Source organism: Coenobita brevimanus, chromosome 1 (assembly GCF_032717465.1).
Source record: "Coenobita brevimanus isolate Jiangsu-jjx chromosome 1, ASM3271746v2, whole genome shotgun sequence".
Taxonomy (NCBI): domain Eukaryota; kingdom Metazoa; phylum Arthropoda; class Malacostraca; order Decapoda; family Coenobitidae; genus Coenobita; species Coenobita brevimanus.
The window spans coordinates 44,252,290-44,275,750 of record NC_136954.1 but is presented as its reverse complement, the minus strand read 5'-3'; the positions used below and the strand labels follow the sequence as shown (position 1 = coordinate 44,275,750).

General features: G+C 42.8%; 1 protein-coding gene across 1 annotated transcript in view; it reads left to right on the top strand.

The window, feature by feature from the left end:
• Window positions 1-23,461, top strand: part of LOC145395764 (glutamate receptor 1-like) — a gene marked incomplete at its 5' end in the record, with an annotated part of 589,675 nt that overhangs the window by 553,350 nt on the left and 12,864 nt on the right. The window contains 5 exons of the mRNA XM_080269331.1: window positions 725-835; window positions 957-1,068; window positions 7,974-8,068; window positions 18,496-18,741; window positions 19,752-19,861. Of these exons, the coding sequence (XP_080125457.1) occupies window positions 725-835; window positions 957-1,068; window positions 7,974-8,068; window positions 18,496-18,741; window positions 19,752-19,861 (674 nt within the window). The remainder of the gene's footprint in view (window positions 1-724; window positions 836-956; window positions 1,069-7,973; window positions 8,069-18,495; window positions 18,742-19,751; window positions 19,862-23,461) is intronic.

The following is a 23,461-nucleotide window of genomic DNA, read 5'->3' as shown; positions in this document are numbered from 1 at the left end:
TACCTTGCCTATCTATTCTGTCATAAGCTTTCTCCAAGTCCATGAAGGCAGCATACACTTTCCTTCCCTTCTCTAGACACTTCTCCACTAAACATCTTAGAACAAATATGTGATCTACACATCCTTTTCCCTTCCTAAATCCCCCTTGTTCTCCAACTATCTCCTCTGTCATATGCCTAACCCTATCAATGAGTATTCTACCATATATTTTACCAGTCACACTAAGAAGGCAAATACCCCTATGGTTACCAATACTTCTCTCTCCCCTTTTCCTTTGTATAAAGGAACAATTATACCTGATTTCCAGTCCTCTGGAACCCTTCCCTCTTCCCAAGCCAATCTACACAACTTCCAAATCCACTTCACAACAATCTCACCCCCATACCTAAGCATTTCACCACACACTCCATCAATTCCTGGGGCTTTTCCCAACTTAATCTTCTTCATCGCTTCCACTACTTCCGCCCTACTGATCTCTTCCTCCCTCCTCTCATCTCTTCTTCTCCCAGCCATTCCCCAACCACTTATACTCACACTGCTCTCACTCTCTACATTCAACAAATCCTCAAAGTGCTCCTTCCATCTTCTCAGTTTCTCTCTCTTCTCCACGTAGTTAACCTTTAAAATTACCACTTTACCGATATCATTTTCTACCTTGTGTCACATGGCTTTTGTTGATGGCGGTAGATTATTTATCCATTCATTCGTTAATTTTTTCTCTCAGATCGGGACGTGGAGCGACACACGAGGACTGGAAACAGTGGCGGTCAAGCACACAAGCCACATGACTGACCGGGTGATGGCTAACAGATCTTACATCGTTACATCCATATTGGTGCGTCTCTCTCTCTCTCTCTCTCTCTCTCTCTCTCTCTCCCTCAATGAAAAATATGATTTAGCATGTGGATCCCATTTTCCTTGGGATAATATAGCGGCCCCGTTTTCTCTTCTCACAGGAAAAGCCATTCTTGATGCTAAGGAAGGACGGTAACTACACTGGCAATGATCGTTACAAGGGATACGCTAAAGACCTCGCTGACCTCTTGGCATCCTTCCTCGGAATTAACTGTGAGTATATGGGTTTGGGGGCTTGCGCTGGAAAATGAGAAGGCGCTAGAGGGTAAAGTAGTATTTCTGGTGTATCTTAGGTAAATTTCTGAGAATGATCGTTACGAGGGCGAAGCTAAGGGCCTCGCTGACTTCTTGCCCTGGTTCCACAGAATTATGTGGGAGTATTTGATTTTTCGGGACATTTAAGGGGAGGGGGTAGAGAGTAAGTTTGAGTGCTTCGTATCTGTATCCATTCTTTTTCAAGAGGTATTTGTGTAAGCAGATTTCTATTCAACATAAATACTCCATCTTTTTGTGTTGGAGGTAGAAAAGATATTTCTGATTTTTTTTTATTTGCTGAAAATTCTTGGTCGTTTTTTGCCTTCCATCTTACCAAAGATGTAAGGAAGTTACCGTATTTGAAGAAGTAAACAGTTTTGTGTTTTTACAATACAAGAGGAACTTTTGTAATTTTCAAACTCCATCTTATTGTAATACACTATTTTTGTGGTGCTTCGCTTGAGATACATACTTTTATGCTGGTAGGATTTGGCTAGTGTTTTATATCTGGAAATGCGAGGAAAATTATAGAAATTAAGTATTGTGGCATAGGATTAGGTTAATGTTTGTATCTTGAGATACGAGGAACACCCTGGAAATTTCGGCATGTCTGTTTTGTTTACTTTCTTTCCTTAGGAATTAGTTCGTCATTATTGATGTTATGTATTGTTAATTTAAGTGCATTATTGCATGGGAAAATGTGAGTTTTGTCCTAGGCTCTAGAATGTGCATTATTGCATCACAGTTCTCTCCTGGGCTTGAGTGTGTTCTGGGCTGCCAAGGGGGAGGGGGATTTAAAAAGGACCTGCCCCACTTTCTATCAGTTAGCCAAGAGGGACAGATGGAGTGGGTTGTGTGCATGGGGATCAGTTTGTGTTTAGTCAGTGAGACAGGGAGTAGCGGACCTATAGGTTGCACGCTATTACGGGTCGGTGAGCGAGAGTCAGTCAAGTAGTGAGAGTCAGAGAGTCTGTAACAATCAGTGAGTAGTGAGAAAGTGCACAGTTAGTGATTCAGTCAGTGAGTTAGTGGTGGACGGACAGAAACAGAGATATTAAGTCAGACAGTGAGAGAGAATCAGTGAAGGATGGGGTAGTCAGAGTCAATAAGGGAGCGTCAGTGAGTCAGTGAATGGAAAGTGAACGAGTAGTAATGAGTGGAGGACAGAGTTAACGTGGGAGAGAAAAGTCAGTGTTTTGCAAGTGTGCCTCACCCATGCCAAGAAGGAATAAAGCCTAGAAGTGTTCATCGGTCTTTCATTAACGTCGTAGCTTGTATACGCGTCTTGTTGACGTACCTACGGTCCCAAAGGTTTAACAATATTTATGCATTTTTAGAGTCCTAGGAAATGTTTGCATTGTATGTCAGGATGGGGGAAGGTCTTGTGGTTGGTAACATGATGCGGTTCAGTTGCTAGTATCAGATCGAAGTAGAATCGGTTCCACTGAGGACGAGTTCTTCGGGGCGACCCTCTCATACTCTTTCCTTAGCTGTTCTCTGACACTTAATCAAATAGCTGTTTAACCAACAGTCATTGTTCCTTGAGTGTTAAGGCGGTCACTGGGTGTGTAGGTTAGGAGATAAAAAAGGAGGGGGAGGGGTAGAACAATGTAAGGGGTGGAACAAAAAAAGTACTCGATTATAAAGTGTTGCAGTGGAAATGTCAGAAGTAAAGAGATGTGTGTGTGTTAATGTTTTAGCTAACGTGGCCGCACTTTGGTATTATATTCATGAAAAATTCCTACCATTTTCTTTAGCTGAGGAAGTTTCTAGTTGAGCAAAAAGTTAATTTTGAGCTGAATATAGCCGTCTTGTGATAACCTGTGCAGAAGAAGTGAAAGCGTTTATAGACTGTGAAAGTGTTATTTTTGGAGACATAAGTTTCTTTCTTTAGTGGCAGTTATTTATTATTATTTTTTGTAGAGTTCGACGTGCAGGAGATATTGTGCATTAGAGATTCCCTTCACCACAATGAGAAGGTGTTAGAGGGTAAAGTAGTATTTCTGGGGTATCCCACATAATTCTGAGGAAACAGGGCATCATCATCATCCCGTCTGTAACCTCAGACTGTTTTGTTTAGTATAAAGACTGGAATATCAGAGGGACAAGTTATTCAATTTGGATTTAAAAAAAAGGTCAAAGGTCAAGGTCTGAAAAACAGGTAAAAAAAAAAAGAAACAGGTTGCCTTAGTGGAGATATGGGCTCTCTTGGTCTTCTTGTTTAACCCCTTAACCGCGGGGCGTCACTTTCGTGACGCTCGGCTACAATGGATCATACCGCGGGGCGTCACTTTTGTGATTCTGTGTTATTTTGAATTATCCCGGGCTCTCAAGTGGTGGCTTGTATCATATATCAGTACTGCCAATGTTCAACACTAGTCAGCACTCCAAATCTCATCTGTACTCCCATCCATTGTTGACATTTTAGCTATTTTAACCCCTTCCTGACTCCCCTCCCTACCTGCCCTCCATTACCCTCTCCTCTCACCTCCCACGCCGCGCTGCGCTACGGAAATTTCCCCCTTCTCTTTCCACAGATTTCATCCATTGAAATAAGGCCTATGCCCTATATTTTTACCCAATAATATATACCAAAAAAAAAAAAGGTAAGTGATAGTGTTATACTCCAGAAATTGCCTAATTATCACCTGACAACACCTCACGTGCATTCATTCGCTACATTACCACGGTAATTTCCCCTTTGATTTATGCCTTGTAATCGATGTCTGTAATAAAAATATATATCAGAAAGGAAGGGAGAATCCTAATTGACATTTACAGTCACCTGGAACTACCTATTTCTATATTTATTGCCGAGATTTTCTACCTATAAAAAATTAGCATGTAAGTTAGCAGCAGTAAGCCTAAAGTGTCATTGTCAACCCTTCCCTTCTCAGATAATTTACCCCCTTCTTGACTCCCCTCCCTACTTGCCCTCCATTACCCTCTCCTCTCACCTCCCACGCCGCTGCGCCACGGAAATTTCCCTCTTCTTTTTCCACAGATTTCATCCATTGAAATAAGCCCTATGCCCAATATTTTTACCCAATAATATATACCAAAAAAAAACAGGTAAGTGATAGTGTTATACTCCTGAAATTGCCCAATTATCACCTGACAAAACCTCACGTGCATTCATTCGCTACATTACCACGGTAATTTCCCCTTTGATTTATGCCTTGTAATCGATGTCTGTAATAAAAATATATATCAGAAAGGAAGGGAGAATCCTAATTGACATTTACATTCACCTGGAAGTACCTATTTCTTTATTTATTGCCGAGATTTTCTACCTATAAAAAATTAGCCTGTAAGTTAGCAGCAGTCAGCCTAAAGTGTCATTGTCAACCCTTCCCTTCTCAGATAAGCCGCGGCATTTAGTTCCTTGTCCTCCACTGCAGAGACAACATGTCGCACTCGCGCCCCGCCATTCCTGCCGCTTCTGCGCCCATTGCAAAGGGCCCCGTGACCTCTACCCCCAAGAAAAGTGTTGAGGCAAGCAGGAAAGGCCTCAGTGACTCTGCAGTGGCACGAGAACTTGCTGAATTGTCGATGATAATAATGGACAGCGATTTTGACGATTCCGGTGAATCGTGTGATGAGCCGGGTGAACTTATCGCACCAGAAACAGCGACAACAAGTGCTCCTACCAGTGAATCTGTGTGTAGCTCCAAGGGAAAGGAGCCTTTAGTGCAGGAAGGAAAAGAATTTGGGAAGGGAGTGAAAAGGCGGCGTGTTAGCCCCAGAACAATGCCCCCACGTGACCCAGCCCGCCATGAGTCACGAGATCATTCACCTCCCCGTTCCCCAAGCCCCGCTTTACTCATCTCGTCATCATCGTCGGCTGAGTTATCTCCGGAGTCTTCGTCGTCGGAGTCACCACCAGCATCAACAGTGAAGGCCGGCCGTAGAGGTAGAGGTAGATCTAAGAGAGTGAGAAGTAGTGTAGCTAGTAGGGTAAGGGCTGCTAGTGCTGTACGGCAACCTAGGGTCAGTGCGAGTGACCTTGACCGTGATAAGCCTCCCTCTCAGCCAACCTCCACCACCACCACCACCACCATCCCTCCACCGCCACGCCAGGGAATCCTGGACGCCTTCGCGTGGACGGAAGGGTCAGATTTTGTCCCCGAAAACCTGGTTTTCGATGAGAGCTCGTCAGGAGTTCAGCCTGCCTTCACTATGGACGAAAATGCTGAGTGTGTCGACTACCTTTTGGCCTTCCTAGATGACGAAGTCATGCAGCACATATGTGATGAGACTAACAGGTTCGAATCACAACGTGCTGCTAGTGGTACAGGTGCAGCCAAGATGCAACAGTGGACCATGCTGGGAGTGCAGGAGCTGTATGTGTTCTTTGCCCTCATGCTTCTTATGCCACACTCCAAGAAGCATGAGTTGGAAGAATACTGGTCCATGGACCCCTTACTACCCTCACCGACCTTCAACAAGTACATGGCCAGAGATCGCTTCCGGAACATCATGGGAAACCTGCACTTTGCCGACAACGATGTACCTTCCCAAACCGACCCACTCTGGAAGATCCGGGAGATTCTGAACAGAATGAAGGATAAGTTCATGTCATTCTTCCACCCATTTCAGAAGGTTGTCATTGATGAGTCCTTGGTTCTGTTCAGAGGACGTCTTCGGTTTGTCCAGTACATTCCAAGCAAACGCCATCGCTTTGGAATTAAGTTCTTTGTACTGTGCGACTGTAAGACGGGGTACATCCTTGACTTCGTCATATATTCAGCCAGCACTGTCGATCTCGATAAAACACACCCCCTGGGCTTCTCAGGCTGTGTAGTGAAAGTGCTCCTAGAAAAGTATTTTGGTGGGAATCATGTGCTGTATACAGACAACTACTATACAGCACCGAAACTTGCCAAATACCTTTCTGAGCACGGCATTGGCTCCTGCGGCACTGTCAAAAGTAATCGTGCCAACTTCCCCAAATTCCCAGAGGCAGGAAACTCGCAGCGAGGAGACGTGCACCTACGCAAGTCTGAGAAGATGCTGGCAATACGGTGGCATGACAAGAGAGTCGTGCACATGCTCACCACCGTACATAAGGGAGATGAGAGACAGTGGGAAGGTCGACCGTAGGACAGGCGAACCTGTGATGAAACCTGATGCTGTGTTGGACTATAATATAAACATGCGGCTGGTGGACAAGTCCGACATGATGATTGGTGAGATCGACTGCCTCAGGAAGAATACTAGGTGGTACAGGAAAGTTTTTCTGCATCTCATAGATATGACGATGCTGAACGCCTTCATCCTGTACAAGATGAAGGTAAAGCCACCCAAGTCCTTCTCCCTGAGGTTGTTCGCCAGGACTTGTGTCCAGCAGCTGCTGGAAAAATATGGTAAGGTGCAAGCAGCAACTCCAAGGCGCCATCCAGTTACACTTCCCGACCGACTTGAGCAGAGGGCGTATATGGAGCGGCACAGACTTGAGCTAATGCCTGCCACAGGGAAAAGGAAGGCTGCGATTCGCAGGTGTCAGGTATGTGCGCATACCACACGCCGCACACCTGAGCATAAACGCACCTCTTGGCAGTGCGCTGAATGCCAGGTTCCCCTCTGTGTAACCTGCTTCTTCGATTATCACAGCCAGAAGCAGTTCTAACAGTGCAAGTGTGGAAGCAGAATTATTTGGAAATAATGTGTAAATAATGTGTAAATAATGTGTAAATAGCAGGTGAAAGCAATGGATGTTCAGTTCATATGATTGAACAGTGTACTATAGTTTCATCTTACTGAAAGTGACAGTGAATAACATATTGTAAGTAAAATAGAAGGGTAAATATTGAAAATAGAATAGAAAATGTAAATAGTAATGTAAGTAATTAGTAATATAAGAATATGAGTACAAATAATTTATGTTATAACAGTGAGAGTGAATCCGTGGCTCTCTACGTATTTTACTGACTGAAAAATAGAATGACTTCAGTGACAATAAAATAATACGACTGAATGAAACTTATGGAGAAAGACTCCAGATATATATAAGTGTGATATAGTAATAGAAATATAAAGTGTGAGGGGTTTTATGAATAATAAATGACAGAGTGCCTAGAGCGAACTAGCGCAAGTGCGGCGATCAGACGCGCTCGTAATTTCCATTGCTTTCACACTGTTTTTTTTTTTAGTATGGATCCCAAACTACTTGAAAATGGTAGAATAGTGTTTATAGTGTTTGTATCTGGCTGTGGTAATCATATAACGGGTTGTCGGGAAGTGTAAAGTGGAGACTTAGTTACCCTACTTCAGAGGTCTCCACAAGTCCTACGGAAACTGACGAAGGCTCAACAATCATTCCAGGAGAAAGCTGAAGGTATGTGCTATAAGCATATATAATTTTATTATTCTAGGACTAATAACTGATTTTTAGCAAATATTTTTTGAGAGTCTCTCGGAGCCCAAATAACCCCGCGGGACACGCAAGTAATTGGTAAACAAGCCCGCGGTGTAGGGGTTAATAATGGCTTTCCCCCCCCCCCCGCTATGTAGGGTTTCCTTTCTGTCACATAGTTATGTTATTGTATACGTGCTGCCTTCTTTCCTATTAATCTGTTTACTCACGCGTCTATTTCCCCCGAGACACATTGCAACGTGTTAAGGCTATATTGTATTTTCTCTTGATCACATCTTTGTTGTTGTTTCCTTACCGATTTCCTCTTGTTAATGTACAGTACTTTGCCACAGTTTTTTTTTTTTTTCGTAGTTTCCCCTAGATATTAAAAACTTTAAGAACAATCGTGTCGCCCAGCAATTTACATATAATCATATGCTCTTATTCATGCTGGCTTATTTATCTGTTAACCTATTTACTCACGGGATTTTTTTTTTTTTTCTCGCAGACACATTGCAGCTCGTGTTGGACAACAAGTACGGTGGCCAGAACGATGGCCAGTACGGTGGCTGGGACGGCATGGTGGGGGAGCTGGTGAGACAGGTCAGTGTTGCCTTAATTTTACTTCAGTTACCCTCCATTGGTTTTCTCTTCTCCATTTTCTTTTAACTCATTCTCTCACATGATGTACTGTATTTGTAACTTTAAGTCTTACATCTCCGGACTAAGTTTATTCAGCTTAGAACTAGTGAGATTATATTGCCGTCATTAACCTCAGTTTACAAGAGGTCTCCCAAACGGTGAATAAAAACCATCTGGAATGTGTGTGAGAGAGAGAGAGAGAGAGAGAGAGAGAGAATCCCCTTTCCCCCCAGGTTACAGTGTAAATAACCTGCCACAAAAAATTATTCTTGATATGCTGGATTTCTGACCTGCTTTTAAATGAGATTAAAAAAAAAGGCCTTATTTTATATATGATTTATTTTTGTTATAAAACATGCAACCCAATAATCCTTTTTGTAAAGGAAGACCAAGCGTCAGTCAAATTAGTCTCTCCCTCTCTCTCTCGATGCGGGGTCATACAGAATTGACATTGGATGGGTGGATAGACAAACGAATATAGATAGATGTTTGAATAGATAAGTAGATAGATGTATTTACCCTGGGTCCGTCTCGCAAGCATTGTCAACACATTTCTCGTTGATAAAGAGACCCTAAAACCTGATGACTTAAAACGATTCATCATTGTATTAATGATACTGTAATTTGTTTACATGCTGTGTACTATAGTCTCGGCACGCGACTTTGAAGTTGTCATTATCGTGCCCTGGCAACCTACCCTTCTACAGTGCGTCTGATTTCGTGTATAATATGAGACGCATGTGATTTGTGTATATGTTCGTGTATAATAATACTCGTGTATAATATATTCGTGCATAATAATATGATTCGTGTATACTATGATACGAAATCGGGCGCACTTTTAAATGGTAGGTTGCCACTTTACGATAATAACCTCAGAGTCGGGCGCCGCGCCGCGACATTATTGGTACTGTCGTGAACTATCATTATGGGGAGTGTACAGTATAAATAGTAATGTTTTTTTACCATCATCATCATCATCATCATCATCCCGCCCTTTTAATACCTGTAGGTGGGGTTAGGCAGAGTACAGCAAGCCAGGAATAGGGAAAAAAAAAAAAAAAAAAACGATAGTCGGAGAACTAATCAGCATTATGCCCATTGAAGTTGGCCACATACTCATTCACCGTGCAAATCCCGGGAATCCTTGCCATAATATTAATAATGTAAAAATATTTAAAATAATATAAGGTGCTAATATAAAAAAAAACTGTGAATTCAGCGTTGCTTGTGATAGTTTTTGTAGAAAAGTACCCGGGTTATTCGTGAAGAAGCCAACTCGAATAAACCTAGCCCCTGTTCTAAAATATTTCTATAGAGAATACGAAAATAATATAAAAATATAAAGCAATGAAATGAAATTGTTGTACATAATATATATAATACACAGAGATTCACATGTGTATAGATCATATATAGTGTTTATCAGGGTTAATGGTGAAGGTTATTAATTTCCAGTGTGGATCTAGTGTCATTTTTTAGGTGCGAGTTTACTCAGCTAATGTGACCGTGAGCGTGAGTGGCCTAAGGTCAGTGTCCAGCAGCTTGGTGAGAATGAGGCTGATTTGTTTGATCAGGATGATATCATGATTTCACGCTTGGAGGGTATTTATTTATTATGCATATAGGTACTGTTAATTGTGGTAGGTGGGGACGCTCACCATCCACTCACTCGATGTAGTGCTGGTCTCAGGTGTCCGCTCTTTCCTCTCCTTCCTTCTCTTCTGTCTTTCTTTACTTTATTCTTTCCTAGTCCTTCTGCCTACGGGTTACTTTATACTCCCTCTTTTGTCTGTCTTTCCTTCATTCTTTCCTGTTCTTTCTGCCTGTGGGTGACTCTACACTGAGTGACAAGCCGAATGGTTTCCTATACACCAGGAAACCATTTTCTATGCTGGGTGGTAACCATATAACCAAATTATGGCGCCCGGTGGTTTAGTGGGTAATTGCGGCACTCCAATCGGACTGAGCCGGTGAAGATTTATATCCAAGGGATGGTTGGAGTTACTGCTCACCTACTGCCACTCAGGGATGAGTGAGGCTGGCCACTCTCATCTTAAATGTCAGGACCAACTTGCCTAGCCCCGGGCTGCTACGCTTCTCATGGGGCAAAGTAGGATTGGATGATGATGATGATGATGGTACTGTTTACCGGTACATTTATGTTAGTCATGAATTAGAACTGTTAGGGTGCTCGTTATACCAACCTGATAATTAATCGTAATTATTCTACTGTGTAGCCCCAGTTCCTACATTATATAATTTATTTTTCAATTACTGGATAGACACGTGGGTGTATGTGTTAGAGTACGAGGGTTATATATTCCATTGTAATGTGATGATGTGCTTTCAATGGTAAGAGTTCGACTCTGCCTGTTCCTTCGGGAATGGAGATAATTGCATTATTATCGACTCAGGTGATACACAGATAATGTTGAATTATTGGTTTTTATTGGTCATTTATATTGATTACCTCAACTGTCACTTATTATTATCGTTTTTTTTTTTTTTTTTTTAATGCAAGGAAGAAGGAACCAATGGCCAGGAGCCCGCAAATTGTTCCCTCCAAGAAAAAACAAAAAAAGGATAACAGAGTCACTGCAGTTTATCTGTTTAAATGCCAGTGATTTCGCCTGTTAATTGAACTTCAGTGTTACAATGCACAGCTGATGCCAGGAATATCGTTCCACATCATGGGCAATACTTCACCAACAACACTTTATTCAGAGGAATTTGTTAAGGTCTTGGGATCCCAGTACTGGGTTTCGAGGGCCATTACTCGGTGTCTACCAGTTATCACAGGCGAGTCAACAGATTGGTGTCCGTAACAGTACCTTATATTGATTTAAGTTTATTTCCTGTGCACTGTTTTGCCGTTTTCTTTTTCTTTTTTCTCCAAGGTATGATTAAGTGAAATCTTTAAGATCCAAACTTGTGTGAATGAGCTCAATTTACGGCAAGACATAGCCTTCATCCGGGGACTCCTAATGCACTAAAGGAAGAAAATATGCGCTGGTCAGTGTCAGATACTGTTGTGATATTATCCTCAGATGGAACTAGGAGACAGAGAAGAAGGGGGGGGGGAGAGGAAGAAGATAGGGAGGTGGGAAGAGGGAGTGTATAATGCCAAAAGAAGGAACAATAGGATGAAGAGGAGGAGGTGGAGGAGGAGGAAAGTTGGTCGACAAGGAACAGAGATGCAGAGAAAGAGGAGATGAGAAAGTGGAGAAGTAGGAGGAAGAAGAATGTAAGGGAGAAGAAGCAGGAGCAAAAGAGAGGAGAAAAGGAATAGAGGAAAGGTGAATACGAACAGACAAAAAGAGGAGAGGAAGGAGGAAGAGAAGTGGAGGGAATGACGATAACAAGAGGGGACGGTGGGCAGATAAGAGGGAGGAAAAGGAGGATCAATAGTAACTGTAATGATAATAATAATAATAATAATAATAATAATAATAATGATAATGATGATGATGAAAGGAGAGGAGGAAGAGGAGGATCAATAATAAATGTAATAATAATAATAATAATAATAATAATAATAATAATGATAATGATGAAAGAAGAGGAGGAAGAGGAGGATCAATAATAATACGAGGAGGAGATTAATGAAATTTAACTAGACTGGATCTAAATCCTCACTACGTATGTTACGGTTTACCAGGTGGAACGTATGTCAATATTTTGCGTGTGGAGATTTTTGGTGGCTGAACCATAGTAATTTATTAATAAAACCAACCTGTATAAGGAGGGACATTACTGGCTGAAGAGCTGAACATTGAGAAAGTTAAGTTCCTCCATTACTGTACGAATATATTCGTTAGTGGTGTGCTGTCACTGTGTAGTAATATAAGCAGTTCCATGAGCGTAATGGAATGTGTACGGTCAATAGCAAATAAACAGGACAAACAGGAGATATCTGTGTGTGTCTCAGGGGAGGTACAGGGATTGTATGTGAAAGTGAAAGGATTGTGTGTGTGTGTGTGTGTGTGTGTGTGTGTGTGTGTGTGTGTGTGTGTGTCACGAATCAAATTCGCGACATTTCCCTTTTGTGAAAAACACGAACTATTAGTGGAAAACTCACTGTGTATCGCTCAGTTAACCGTTTCTCTCTCCACTTCGGTGGTATACTTTTCAAAACATTCGTCACTGTTTCAAAAGTGACCAATTTAATGCACGTCACTAAGTGCTCTACTGAGCGATACTATTGTTTCTTTATTGTTCGCCCCTGCTTGCCTCAACCGTTAGCCACGCCTTCTTCCGGTGGCCTGTGCGTTCTACCACACGCATCATTTGAATAGTCAGTCCAGTGTTAGCTTTGACGGAGAGAGGTTCTGTGCTCCAGCAGTGTGAGAGGTCAACCCAAGCTCCACTAGACTACAGTTCTCCAGTGCTCCCACCATTCTTTGGGTGATACACAGCATTCATTGACCAGTATTTCTTTTCGTTTTCCTAGTCTTAAGAGTTTAGTTAAGGTGTTTTTCCTAGGTGTAAGAATTTAGCTCTTTTGTGAGTGAGTGAGTGCGATCTCATTAATTTGATTTTGAAATGTAACGTTAAATTTATTTTGTAATCAATAAATTTAACTTCTTTTTCTTGAGCTTAATGTAATGTAAACTCTTGTTTCATTTCTCCGCAATTAAGCTTATTTCTCTTATAGCTCCTAGCTTGCATAAACGTTTGCCATTCATAACTGGTACTTAGGCCAGTCGTGTGTATTAAGCTTAAAATCCATTGTGTCTCCTAGGAGTTAAGCATCAGCAAGAACCTGATACTATTATTAGTATTAGTTATTTATTGTCAGGGGTGAAGTAACTTTCTCCAGAGGCTAACAGTAATAGCAATTGAGTAATTAGTCTCTGCTGTGTGCTGTTGAGAAAGTTTATAAATTCTCGTTCTTAGAGAATCGTGCGAAGCAAGTCAGCGTAAAGTAATCATTGCTTGATTTAGTAAGACAATCATTGTCCTTGATCGTCAGTATTATTGAACATTATTATCATTTAAATAATATTTAGTATTTATTTTAAAAACCCCGTGACAGTTGGCGACCTCGCCAGGATATTAACTCCTAGCTCTAAAGCTATTCACGAGATAATACTCACTCGTTCATATTTAGGTATTTATCATTAAAGTTTAAAGGCACAAGTTTACTGGTGTTTGCCGTTAGTTTAGCAAGTGAATTTTTGCTTTATTAATCCATAGAGTGCTTAACTCTATTTAGTACTTTATTTTTGGTAATGCCAGACGATTTTATTCGCTCCTGGATAGCCGCCATACCCATTGTGTTAATTATTGAGTCTTCTCAGTTATTTGCATTTTGCTTTATTCTTTTCCAGTTAACTAGATAAGACTGGTCACCACTAGCTTGTGTCTGTATTCTTTACTTGTGTTATTAGCATTCGTTTGCGAAGCAGTCAGTACTCAGTTTCGGTTTGCTTAGTAAATTAGCATCATGGCTACCACTGTATTTTTACAGGAAGCCAAACAAATGGGTCATACGGACCCAACTGAAATTAAAGAGTTCATACTCTCAGGGCATAATATGGACCAGCAGCGCGAGAATGATGCCCATGAAGAGCATAAGATTCAGCGCGAATACGAGCGAGAACAGCGTGAGGAACGCAAAAAGGAGCGCGAATACGAGCGAGAACAACGCGAATATGAGTGGGAACAACGTGAATATGAACGTGCCGAACGTGAGGCACGAGAAAAACATGAGCTTGAGGTTTTGAAGCTCAAGCAAGATTCCTTGGCTTCAGGCACATCTGCTGCAGCCAACCCAAGCCCCACTAGCGCTCTTCCTACACATGTCCTGGCGACCCCACGCATCAAGCTTCCTTCATACAAGGAAAGCAAGCGAACCGAGCCATACATAGCTCGTTTTTAGGACATGGCAGACATGTTTCAACTGGATGGGGCAGCTAAGCGGATCCAGTTTCTTAGTTTATTTGAGGGCCCTGCCCTCGATATTCTCCACAGAATTCGTGGAGACAATCTCACGTATGAGATGATGAAAGCTGCTCTCATTAAGGCGTATGGTCTCACAGTAGACGACACCAAAGTTCAGTTCATGCGAGCTCGTCTCCAAGACAAGGAGACAGCTGTTCAGTTCCTCGACCGTCTCACTGCTTACTTAAATGAGTGGATGGAGAAAGATGAAACTCCTTCCACATGTGAGGGGATAATTGACCTTATGCTGCGTACACAGCTAGAGAGGTCGTGGCCTGTTGAGCTCTTAGCACAGCTTAAGATCTGCCAGGTGAAAGATGCCAGCCAAATGGCAGAAAAGGCTGACGTATATATATTTTACTGCATACGGGTATCAAACTCGTAAGCAAAACACCTGGAGCAGAAAAGATACTGCCAAGTCTGGGAAGCCGTCTCAGACTGAATCCCAGCACAAAGGCCGTTCTCAGAGTAATGGCCAAGGTCCAAAACTGCAGTGAAAGGACCAGGGGCAAAACACTCAGAAACCTGAGTGGAAGAGGTACAACAAGTACCCTAACCAGCAGCAGTATCAGCTACGCAACCGACCGTCGGGACAAACTTTTTCACCACCAGCTCAAAAGAGGCAGGAAGCGAACGCAGCCTTCATTCCTCAGCAGCAGCACAGTGGTCACGTCCCTACCAGTGTGGGTACTCCCCCACAGTTCACTAGTCCCAAGTGACAGTGAACCCCCCTCCACAGATGGCCAATGTTCCATCTTCCCAGGCAGTGAGTACAAACCCTCAAGTATATCATTCACAAGGCACAATGTTTGCTGCATCAATTCAGCAGCCTGAGTGGCTAGCTGCTTCCTCCACAGGCCCTCCCACAGGTGACAGTACCTTCCTTGTTCAGCCGGGGTTTGTGGGAGACATTCCTGTGAAGGTCCTGAGAGATAATGGTTCCTCAGGTTGCTCTGTCAAGCAGAGTCTAATTCAGCCTGAGCAGTATACAGGTCGACAGATCCATGGAAACCTTATTGATGGATCAGTGAGATTGTTCCCTGAGGCATGTATCCAGGTGGCATCTCCATTTTATACTGGTACAACACTTGCAGTTGTCATGCCAGAACCTTTATTTGAACTCATCATCGGCAACATTTCCGGTGTCAAGGATAGTTGCACCGAACATGACGCTACCCAGATTTTGGCTGCTGCGGTAACACGAGCCATGGCTGAGGCTCCAGACTGTGTCACCTCAGTGATCATTGAATCGCCGCAAGATCTGATGTGTAGCCAACTTGTTGTACAAGAACAACATTCTGACCCGACACTTGCTGCTGTGCGGAATAAACAAAAGGGTCGAGTGATTAAGTATTCACGGGGAGGTCGAGCCAAGTTCCTTCGCAAACAGGGACGGCTCTACCGTGAGTCACGAACACCCGAGGGCGAGGTTCGACTGCAGTTTGTCGTTCCCGCCAAGTACCGCCTAGCAGTGTTACAATGGGGTCACTGTTCAGCCTCAGGAGGTCACATGGGCAAAAGGAAGACCCAGGGCCGTATCTGAGCTGACTTTTTCTGGCCAGGGATGGGACGAGACATAGATAGTTTTGTCCGTTCCTGCAGTGTGTGTCAAAGTAACACCACTAATCAGGGACAGGTCCTTCCTGTGCCGTTCGTAACCACACCTGTAATCTCTGAGTCAGTTGAGAGACAGGGTAGTGGTGAAGTGGGTGCAGACCTGATGTCTCACCCATTGGCCCCACAGGACACATCATGTCCAGGGCCTGTACATACATATTATGTACCGTAAGTTAAGAGGGAAGTTCGAGAGAGAACTCCGCAGAGGCGACTCGAGGCTATGGAAGACCCGAGTTTGCACAAGGATTCTTAGCTGCCCGATACTAATATAAGTACTGTAGGTTAAGGGGGAAGTTCGAGAGAGAACTCCGCAGAGGCGACTTGAGGCTATGGAAGACCCGAGTTTGCACAAGGATTCTCAGCTCCCCGATACTAATATAAGTACTGTAGGTTCAGGGGGAAGTTCAAGAGAGAACTCCGCAGAGGCGACTCGAGGCTATGGAAGACCCGTGTTTGCACAAGGATTCTCAGCTCCCCGATACTAATATAAGTACTGTAGGTTAAGGGGGAAGTGAGAACTCCGCAGAGGCGACTTGAGGCTATGGAAGACCCAAGTTTGCACAAGGATTCTCAGCTCCCCGATACTAATATAAGTACTGTAGGTTAAGGGGGAAGTTCGAGAGAGAACTCCGCAGAGGCGACTCGAGGCTATGGAAAACCCGAGTTTGCACAAGGATTCTCAGCTCCCCGATACTAATATAAGTACTGTAGGTTAAGGGGGAAGTTCGAGAGAGAACTCCGCAGAGGCAACTCAAGGCTATGGAAGACCCGAGTTTGCACAAGGATTCTCAACTTGCCGACACTAATCGTGTGCTATAATTAATGGCGACCTCGAATGTACGAAGCTTAGGCTGTCACTTGTATTTTTCAGCTAGAGCGTACTTTTCGTAGCATGTACTGATTGCTAGGCAGAGAGAGTAATTGTAACGTAATAAGAATTTTGTCTCATTGACACTTTTGATGCTCCACCTTAATTGGTTTTGCAGGTACAACAATGAGTGTAGCAGTTTTGCTGTGCGGGCCAACTGATCATCTGCCACACGCTGCCGCCTCTTCTCCTCTGCCTTCGTCGTCGCCATATTATTATTTACTGTGTCATTTTACACGTAGGTACAGTTACACTACAACTGTCACACCTACACCATGTATTACATACACCACGCTACACAACAATTAGTTGTCAGTGTAAATGTAGCGAACTTTCGCTCAGTTTGACCTGAGTACAGGATTTTCACCGTCATCACGGAGTTTTTCCCTCAAGCTTGCTTCTATTAACGTAAATACGAGGTTTTTTTCGCTCACTGGCAACTGCGACTTTCTCCTGTAGCAGGATAGCACACACACCACAGTGTGAATCTTGTGTGACTGAGTTAGGATGTGTACATATATATGTAACCACAAATTTTTTCCCATAAGGAAAAAAGTTCATTTTGTAGGGGCGTAATGACACGAATCAAATTCGCGACATTTCCCTTTTGTGAAAAACACGAACTATTAGTGGAAAACTCACTGTGTATCGCTCAGTTAACCGTTTCTCTCTCCACTTCGGTGGTATACTTTTCAAAACATTCGTCACTGTTTCAAAAGTGACCGATCTAATGCACGTCACTAAGTGCTCTACTGAGCGATACTATTGTTTCTTTATTGTTCGCCCCTGCTTGCCTCAACCGTTAGCCACACCTTCTTCCGGTGGCCTGTGCATTCTACCACAAGCATCATTTGAATAGTCAGTCCAGTGTTTGCTCTGACGGAGAGAGGTTCTGTGCTCCAGCAGTGTGAGAGGTCAACCCAAGCTCCACTAGACTACAGTTCTCCAGTGCTCTCACCATTCTTTGGGTGATACACAGCATTCATTGACCAGTATTTCTTTTCGTTTTCCTAGTCTTAAGAGTTTAGTTAAGGTGTTTTTCCTAGGCGTAAGAATTTAGCTCTTTTGTGAGTGAGTGAGTGCGATCTCATTAATTTGATTTTGAAATGTAACGTTAAATTTATTTTGTAATCAATAAATTTAACAGTTCTTTTTCTTGAGCTTAATGTAATGTAAACTCTTGTTTCATTTCTCCGCAATTAAGCTTATTTCTCTTATAGCTCCTAGCTTGCATAAACGTTTGCTATTCATAATTGGTACTTAGGCCAGTCTTGTGTATTAAGCTTAAAATCCGTTGTGCCTCCTAGGAGTTAAGCATCAGCAAGAACCTGATACTATTATTAGTATTAGTTATTTATTGTCAGGGGTGAAGTAACTTTCTCCAGAGGCTAACAGTAACAGCAATTGAGTAATTAGTCTCTGCTGTGTGCTGTTGAGAAAGTTTATAAATTCTCGTTCTTAGAGAATCGTGCGAAGCAAGTCAGCGTAAAGTAATCGTTGCTTGATTTAGTAAGAAAATCATTGTCCTTGCTCATCAATATTATTGAACATTATTATCATTTAAATAATATTTAGCATTTATTTTAAAAACCCCATGACAGTGTGTAATAGTGGAGCATAACACAGAGTCTGTGTATCAGTTGTCATAATTATCGTCATCATCTGAGGGATATTGTTAACATTATGACACAATCCTGTACTGATGATGACGATGATGAATGTTTCGATTCGCTTCTTTTATAAAGGCTTCAACATACTTGCATGCATCGGCCTTCAAATGGTGGATCTCCACGCTGTTATATCTTTAGCAGCCTCCTTCTTCCTGTCCCCTATCCCTGAGGTCGCACTCTGTGACCTCGTCCCGAGTCATCTTCGGTCAGCCTCTAGCAGCTCTACATTCAGCGTAATGATGATGATGATGATGATCCCTGACTCATACATTTTCTCTGGGCAACAGGAGGCGGACATAGCGATCGCGCCACTAACCATCACATCATCGAGGGAACAGGTAATCGACTTCACCAAGCCCTTCATGACCCAAGGCATCACCATCATGATCAAGAAACCCACCAAGGAGAAACCCGGAGTGTTCAGCTTCATGTCGCCACTCTCCCACGAGATTTGGACCTGCATCGTCTTCGCCTACCTCGGGGTTTCCATCGTCCTGTTCCTCGTCAGCAGATTCAGCCCCAGCGAGTGGAAGGTGAGGTAGTTAGGGGAATGTGCTGGTGAGGTGATGGTTAATGTGGTTAGGGAAATAACTGCTGTCCAAAAAGAACTGCTGAGCCTCAGTGGACGGACTGTCAAGTTTAAACACACACACACACACACACACACACACACACACACACACACACACACACACACACACACACACACACACACACACACACACACACACACATACACGGGGTGTAACTGGTAGTAATAATAGTAATAAAATGTTAATAATAATAATAATAATAATAATAATAATAAAATAATAATAATAACAATAACAATAACATCCATCCATCATCCAGTCCTGCGTTGCCTCATGAGGAGCGTAGGAGCGCGGGGCTAGGCATGTTGGTCTTGACATTTAAGATCAGAGTGACTAGTAGCACTCATCCCTGAGTGACATTACATGAGCAGTGAACCCCAACCATCTCTTGGAAATAAACCTTCACCGGCTCAATCTGATTGGAGCACCTTAATTACCCAGTAAACCACCAGGCACCATGATTTGGTTATATGGTTACCACCCAGCGTAGTAAATGGTTTCTTGGTGTACAGTACAGAAATCCATTCGGCATGTCGCTCAGAGTAGTCACCCACAGGCAGAAGCAACAGGAAAGAATGAAGGAAAGAAAGACAAAAGAGGGAGTGTAGAGTCACTGTAGGCAGAAGATAATAATAACAATAATAACAATAACAATAACATATGTAGAGGTAAGACTTAGATGGTTTGGACAAGTGCGTAGGAGGGATGAGGAGTACGTCGGGAAGAGCATGCTGGAAATGGAGTTACCAGGCAGGAGAAAGAGAGGAAGGCCAAAGAGAAGGTTTATGGATGTAGTGAAGGAGGACATGCGGGTGGTAGGTGTAAGAGAAGAAGATGCAGAAGACAGAGTAAGATGGAGACGGGTGATCCGCTGTGGCGAACCCTAAGGGGAGAGCCGAAAGGAGATGATGATGATGTAGCAATATCCGCCCCTCCCCTTTCTCTGGCAGGTGATAGAGATGTACGGCAAGTCAAGTGTCAGCAACGACTTCGGCATCTGCAACAGTCTGTGGTTCACCCTGGGGGCGTTCATGCAACAAAGGGTCGATATCTGCCCAAGGTGAGCTACAGTTACATAGATACATACACCATACAGATAAGAACCATTTTTTTCCTAGGAGGTCTGGTGTATATATCAATAGAAAGATTTGCTCCATGATTACAGGTCTTTGAGGGTCACGGATTTCTGGCCTGAACAGGTGAGAATTAGTTATGCTGATTCACAGACCATAAAGCTATTACGGTTGTCTGTCGGTTGTCTGGGTTTTATGTTTTAGAAAGACTTACTTGATAACTGCAGATCTAAAGAATCCTAAAAGTTTACGGAAGAGAGAGAGACACAGACAGACACCTACAAAGTCATTGTCTCTTTTTCACCTTGGAAGTTCATGCAACAGAGGATAGATTTCTATACAAGGTAAGTTACAACTGCAGTATTATGAAGACCATACAGAGTTTATGGCCAGTGTTTTTCTAGCTGGACCAAAGTTAAAATTTAAAGGTAAGCTTCTTGTTAATTATGAATATTAAAAAACAATAGCTGAAGAGTATGTGAGAGTGAAATATGCATCAACCATACAAGCTTTATGTACACCGTTATGTTTGTTTATTTTTTTTTTTTTCTTTTTTATGTAGAGATTGTTTGGCCTTAATGTTTATAATAACTAATGATTCTATGTCTGAGTATCGGACAGACAGACAGAAAAAGAGAATGTAGGTCTGAATGGGATTAATGTGTGTGTGTGTGTGTGTGTGTGTGTGTGTGTGTGTGTGTGTGTGTGTGTGTGTGTGTTTTATTCATTGCTCTCTCTCTCTCTCTCTCTCTCTCTCTCTCTCTCTCTCTCTCTCTCTCTCTCTCTCTCTCTCTCTCTCTCTCTCTCTCTCTCGTTGGTAGCCTGGATAAAGTACAACATTCTTAGTTTGGTATCAGAGGATGATTAGACACTTATGACATTTTTTTTTTTTTTGTCTCATTATTTCCACGCTTTATCCCGATAACATTTTTTTTTTTTTTTTTTTTGCCGTCTCCAATAATGATATTCAACTCGAGAGACTTTTCGAACTGAAGGATTTTGATGCAGCTTCCATTAACTTGTCCAGTACCAGAAATCCATATTAACTTTTATATAACGGCTTGGAATTGTACCACGTCATTCCAGTAAGAGAATCAACACTGCATGATTTCTGCACCTCAGGAAGAACCTCTCAGACTGGATGAGTCTGAAAAAGGAAACAAATTAAAACCCATTAGTCCAATCATTTTTTTCTGATATTTCATTTACGCCATCAATAAATAACTGCAAATTAGGATGCATGTTCTTCACCCCTCCAGTATCCTTCCCAGCGCCTCTACCTTGATGAGATATTTAAAGGAAAGCAAATAGCAATAGACCTAATGGTCCTTTCAAGTCTGCTTGTTACAGAGAAGACTATCCCTATGATATCCAGTTCTACAAGTTGAAGGTAAGGATAGTAAAATAAGAAAGCTCCTCCCCCCACCCACCAAACCCTCCAGTCGAAGCTGGCAGGAAAAAAGTGAGAAGGACCACCATGCAGCATGGAAAAGTTGACATTGACAGACTGGAAATTGGTAAACTATACTCTGTCCGACTATATCTATACACTATAAATGTCAATAAGCGGGAGAGGCGGTGACTGAATCGGTAGAGAGGCGTCATGCAGTCCCAGTGGACCCAGGTTCGAATCCCGACTGGGGCAGGGAACAGTTTGAGGATTTGATATCATAAAAAAGCAGACTTTCCTGATCTGCCAGAAGACCCGCCATGTCGTAAAAGCACCCCCGCTAATACCAATACAACAGTCCTGTATGAGACAGCTCTAGCATGTATTCAATATGGACGGTGGGTGTTAGCGCCGAAGTGGTGACATGTGGAGGTGTAGGAGGACTACTAGGCCTTGGGATAGGCAACTGCCCCAGAGAAATAGGCCCTGAAGCCTTTCCCCAGAGCCGGACACATGAAAAAAAAATAAGCTAAAGGTATCATTAATTATATAGCATTTCCCTGCTATAGTTCCACACTGAGGTGGTTTGGCCATGTGGAGAGGATGGAGGGTGAAAGACTGACGAAGAGAGTGTATGTGAGTGAGGTGGAGGGGGGAAGAGGGAGGGGGAGGCCGAGGATGAGATGGAGGGATGGGGTGGAGAGGTATATGAGAGAGGGGGGTGTGAGTTGGGAGCAGGGCAGTGAAATGGCGGGGGACAGGACGACGTGGAGGCGATTTGTTTGTGGCCACCCCAAACGGGATTGAGGCGTCTGGCAATAGATAGATAGATAGTTCCATACGAATCACATTACCCTCCTCTTGTTTTCTATTTTTGTAATTTTAATGTCGACAAACTTTGCATCCATAACGTCTATCCATCCATCTATAGCCAGACCCCATAATCCTGTAAGGGGTGCCCATTTGTGTTTCAGTTGTTTTACGGGGAGGGGCACTAACTCTCCGCCAGCCCACTTGCTGACATGTAGGGAACACGAATGATTTGGTTATATGGTTTGCACCCAGCGTTGTAAATGGTTTCCCGGCTTTCAGGGAACCATTTGGCATGTTACTCAATGTAAAGCCACCTGAAAAGGAAGAAAGACTAATAAAAAGTGACAGGAAAGTTGGAAGATATAGGAAGAGAGGATGGCAGACACAGAAAAAGAATGATAAAGGTGAAGGCAGAGGTTGGCAGCACTACATAACGTGCAAGAAAGTAAAACAAGAGTATGCAGAATAAATCGTTCAGAAGAAGATGGAACGAAGTCAAGGACGCCACCTCGGGAATAGGACGCACTTCAGCCTGTGAAGAGTATAATGAAGGCTGTATCTGACTCGTACAGTTTGAATAATCTCTCGAAAATCCAATATATTCGTGTGATGGTGGCGGTGATAAAATGTAAGAGGCCACCGTCGTGAAGTGGTTAGCCCTCCAATATGATGACTTTTGTATTCTTTAGGCCGGCACCAAATGATACATGCAATTTAGGCAGGACTTCTTGGGGCAAAAGGGTTAATGAAGCTTTATTCTCGTATCTTACCTCTTCACATCGAAAACTCGTCTCAGTTTAATCAGATTGTCTGTAGATAACAAGAGTGTGTTATAGAAGACGATCTCTGGATTAAGTGACCTCTCTGGCACCGTACCTCCCTCACAGATCCTCTCCAGAATTGTATCCCTCACAGAATATGACCATCACAGATCGATCTCGGGCCGTGTCGAGCGGAATGCGTTGTGGTTGTTTACGCTAATCATCATCAGCAGCAGCATCAACAGCACCCATACTTCTTTTTCACACTTTCCTTCCCTCACAGACTCCCTTCATACCTCTTAGGGTACATGCACACAGAGGCCAGAATGTAGGCTAATTGCTTTGACGCAGACTGTTTAGTCATGCAGGTTGGTATTTAAAAAAAAAAATGAATAAAGTTAATTTCACCTGTTCACTTTTTGGCCAGTCTGTTTCTCAGTGGCAACTACATTGCTTGTGGCAATAAGAAACAGTTCATGCAGAATATGACTTACGAAACGAGACGTAATACTTGTAGATGTTATCCTTACCTAAGATCGGACAGTTTGCGTCTGAATACGTTCTGTTCCGGTCTCAGTGTGAATGTACCCTTACCCTCACAGAAGTGTACATCCACCACTCCT